The sequence below is a fragment of the Terrapene carolina genome, unplaced genomic scaffold (genome assembly GCF_002925995.2).
Source record: "Terrapene carolina triunguis isolate 2854851 unplaced genomic scaffold, T_m_triunguis-2.0 Scaffold69, whole genome shotgun sequence".
Classification (NCBI taxonomy): Eukaryota; Metazoa; Chordata; order Testudines; family Emydidae; genus Terrapene; species Terrapene triunguis.
Genome location: NW_020664420.1, coordinates 43954367 through 43958941, shown reverse-complemented (window position 1 = coordinate 43958941; position 4575 = coordinate 43954367). Strand labels below are relative to the sequence as shown.

At 40.6% G+C, this 4575-nt stretch overlaps 1 protein-coding gene across 1 annotated transcript; it reads left to right on the top strand.

Annotated features, from left to right (window-relative positions):
• On the top strand, positions 1-2068 carry RPS23 (ribosomal protein S23; the record flags this gene model as incomplete). Its single annotated transcript, XM_029910924.1, has 3 exons — positions 1-44; positions 1313-1433; positions 1872-2068. Coding segments are annotated over 3 exons (312 nt in total), but the record flags the coding sequence as incomplete, so codon positions are not given.
• Between the last annotated feature and the right edge of the window lie 2507 nt (positions 2069-4575).

Sequence of the window (4575 nt, the reverse complement as noted above, 5' to 3'; positions counted from 1 at the left end):
TTTGGAGGAGCTTCCCATGCGAAGGGAATTGTCCTGGAAAAAGTGTAAGTACAACTGAAGTGCCCGTGGAGGTTAGCTGGAGAAATACACTCCAGCTACTGTGAGTAGTTTGCTTGTGGCAACTCCACTGAGCGCTAAAGTAAATGCTGTTTAACTTCATTGTAACTGCCCAACTCTGAGAGTTATTTATCACACGTTATATATAACAGGCATTAGTGCTTGAATCTGGAGGACTATATTGCCTTTTGCATTATGTACAATTGTTAGATACATTTTTAGTTAGGTTCTGTTGGCGTTCAGAGGTCTTTGTGCTTGATTTCTGCAATATACTGTTTTATTTTGGAAGTCATTTAATAACGTTATTTATCTTCAGAGTGGAAGGCTTCTTAAATTTGAAGGTTAAGGAGATGTACTGCTGAAAAAGGGAGCGGGCCTCATTTTCAAAAGTGCTGAGTCCTCTCAGATACCATTGAAAACTGTTAGAACAATAGACATTCTGAATTTTTGAAATTCAGGTCCTGTGGAAAAATCCACTGTGTGATGTTTCTACTAACTTAGTGCTGGGCATTTTCTGAATAAAGCCTGTCAATCTAATGATTTATGTGGTGTTTTTTGGACAGATGGCTATTATGCATTAAATTGACAGCACCAGAGCTATTTCTTGTTTGTTATCAGGAGTGGAAAATGTTTGCCCTCATGCCACTCAATGTCTATAATTCTGGCTTAAATTGAAATGCTCACCATACTTTATACAGCAACTAATACCTGGACTTGATTTTTTGTTTCAATCTGTATTTTGTCTGCAGTTACCACCCGTCTCTGAGGTCCCCTTCTCTCTTCCCAAATAAAAATCAGAACATAAAGACCTCACGCCTGGGTTCCTGTTAGCATTTTTAAGCCTCTTATTTAGGAGGCTAGACTATCCTGGTGGCTCAAGCCTCCAGGGTGCCATTGTACTGTTTCTAATTTGCAGTGTCATTAAGTTAGCATTTGTCCCCATGGAACGCTTCCCTCTCCACTCTCCCACCCCTCCTAGTATTGGCTCAAATATTTAGGAAGCGAAGGGACCATTTGGGGCATTATTCTTTCTTGGACCAAGATACTAGACAAGCTGTGTTTCAGTAATTGTCCATTAAATGTTGGGTTTTATACTACTTCATGAAAAACAGATACTATTTACATTCTCCATAGAATGGAGTTGTACAAAGTGATCCAGCGTGTTTAATGTAGCGGTTCTTGATGTTCTAATAGAGATGTGCTAAAATAGTCAAGCAGAATGTCAGTGATGCCTTTTCATGTGTTTCCATTTCAGTGGCGTAGAGGCTAAGCAGCCTAATTCAGCCATCAGGAAATGTGTCAGAGTCCAGCTGATCAAGAACGGCAAGAAAATAACAGCGTTTGTTCCTAATGATGGTTGCTTGAATTTCATTGAGGTGAATAATTTATCAGCAAAAACTTATCCCAAGTGTATTTGGCTGAACTGGGGGATGGCACGAGCAGGGGCCGTGCCCACTGCACTTTGATGAGATGATGGGCAGAAGACAGACATTAGAAGTGCTCTTTCACCTTCCGTCTGCCACATCATGCCTCAGCAGTGCTGTTACAAAGTGAAGGAGTGTACTAGCTAACATTTGTTCTTACCAAAACGTTGAAGGAACTAAAGTTCCAAATCTTTATATCTGACCACCACAGTTCTTTTTGTTTTGTCTGGCCTTTCCTGGGAGGGGCTGTGATATGCTTAAAGCTATTGGGTCAAATTTGGAATGCTCTGATTTCTCACAGTAGCCAAAAGATACATTGTGTTTCAGACATATGCATGAATCTGATGTTGATTGCTGTGCAACTGCAGTGTTTCCTGTTTTTAATTCTAGGAAAACGATGAAGTTCTGGTTGCTGGTTTTGGTCGGAAAGGTCACGCTGTTGGTGATATTCCTGGAGTTCGCTTCAAGGTTGTCAAAGTAGCCAATGTTTCCCTCTTAGCCTTGTACAAAGGCAAGAAGGAGAGACCAAGATCATAAACTTTTGTTACTCTGTTAAGGATGTCAATAAAAATGTTCATCTAAAGAAACCTCTTGTGTTTTTTTTAAAATATTTTTTCTTTTTGAGAATAGTGTTGATTTTCTAAATGAATTGTTTGTAAATGACATGCGTGTAACTGTGTTTCAACATCTGTAGTGCCCTGTTTGCCACTAACTTCTTTTTCTTGTAATAAGAAATGTCTTACAATTGACCAGGATAAAGGTGCTCAAGTTTCTTAATTCCATCAGTACTTCTGTGCACTACTCTAGCATTTGTTATATCTGTTTTACTTAGCTCACAAGATATTTGTAAAGATACTCTAAACCAGATTTTTAGCATACAAATAGTATTGGATCTGTTTGGGTTTGAGTTAAGAGTGGAGCTGGTTGGGAAAACTAGTTCTTTTTCTTCTGGAAAATTTCAAGGTTTTGGCAAAACTAAATCCAGACTTTTTCAGTTCTAAAATGATGCCTCAAGGAGTCTGTAGTATGGGAGCTTCATGCTCCCATTCCCTTCTATATGATGGGCTCCCTGAACTATTTCTCCCATGATGCATCAGTTTCCCCTTTTGATGTGGGGAGGAGGTGTATTGTGAAGTCCAATGGGGAGCCTGTCCCATAGAACAGGAAGCATGAGGCACTATGGCAGTACTTCTGAATCAATGTTTTTGCTTTCCATGGAAAATTAGCCCAAAAACTTTCAATTCCCAGGACATTTTTTGGTTGGGGGGAAAAGAAACATCCATTAAACAGTTTTGATGAAAAATTTTCAAACAGACCCAGTTAAAGCACAGCTAAGAATAGTTTATTGAAATAGTTTTCCTTCTAACCAGTAAATCTGCTTAGTTAAGCGCTTGCTGAGGTAAACTTGGGAGTGCTTGGCAAAACTGGCTTATTAGCCAGGCCTGGTGCTGGGGAGATGTAAGCAGAGGTAGTAGGGAAGAATCCCACATGCATCATCCCAGTTTGTAAGCCTCTATAGATACCATGCCAATGACTGGAGTAGCATGTGTTCTCTCACTGTTGAGGTGGGTCAGTGGATCTCCTTGATCTATGATGCCTTACTCTCCAAATGCTGTCATGCAATGAACGCTTGCAGATTCCCAACCCTCCTGTTGCTCCACTGAGCAGTTTCTGCTACTGTGAGACCCTGCACAGACATGGGGGTAGTATTTGTCCTTACATTCAGAATCCTGGGCTGGAATCATGTCACTTGTTGAGTCATTGTCTGGCAGAAACAGTGTTCAGACGGATATGCACCAGCGTACCATGTGAGAATGTTTCTGCTATGTTTAAATAAAGAAGAGTCGAGACTCTCATGGTGGGTAAAAATGTAGCTCCTCTGGGAGGAAGCAAGTTCCACTAATAGGAGATGAGTCTGGCAGTTGAGTTTTAGTCCCAGATCTACCACTAGTTGCTGTGACCTTGAGCTAGTGACTTAACCTACCTCTGCCTCAGGTTCCCTGTCTCTTAACAAATGGGGGTAATGATACCCTTCTTTGTAAAATACTTGCCTGGGTGTAGCACGGATTTTTACTAGTGCTGAAGGGGGAAAATGCAGCCTTTCCTTTAAGGTGACTAGAAGGGTATCTCTCTTGGTCATGAAAGGACACTGCTTAGTCTATACTGATATTGTGTTGTTTTTGCTGATGTATGTGGGAAGGTTGAATGCAGGTACTGTATTTGAAGTAAGAGTTAATTCTATTAACTACAAAATCTGAAAGAAATAGTGGAACAGTTGTTGGCTTATTTTTAGATTGATACTTTCAGCTTCAGAACTGGTAAATGATTGTTCAATGTACTTTGTGAATAGGCTTCTTTTACTGCTATATGTCTAGAAAAGCTGGAATTTTATCTCTACAGCCATGTTTCCCCAAACCAGGCTATTCCCGTGGAAACATTGAGTAAGTTTCCTCTTACTCCCGGTATCAGACCAAAAACTCAGGTTTGTCGGGAACTGGTTTGTTCTTTTGTGAACCAGCACATGACTGTTTGCTGCCCCTCTCTAGCAGGAAAGAGAGAAATATACTGTTGAGGTTCTTTTTTTACTTATGTGAAAAAATACCCTTGGAATGGAAAATGCTCAACGGAAGAATTGAATGTAGTGGTGGACTGTTACATTTACGCAAGGTTTTGGGGTGCTAGTAGGAAGAGCTCTAGTTCCTAGAGGTTTACAACCAAATTTTCAAGTGACCACTGATTCTGTAAGCCTCAGTTCTTAGGAGCCCAACTTGAGACTTTGTGTCTGATTTTCAGATGTGGAGGACAACCATCTCCCCCTCAATAAAATGTGGGTCCTTGCCCCTGACAACCAAATACGTGTCTAAATATGCAAAAACTGAGGCGCATAACTCAGATTTTAAGGCCAGAGGGACTATTGGATCATCTAGTGTTATACAGATCAGACAGGCCATCAGAGTTCACTCAATTGCTCCTACATAGCTGGAGCCTGGATCCTAAGCAAGGAGAAAAATCATAAGGAAAGGTTGCAGGTGAAACTGGATGAACAAGCATCTCAAACAGGTGATTAAAAGAAAGCAGAGAGCCTACAAGGGAT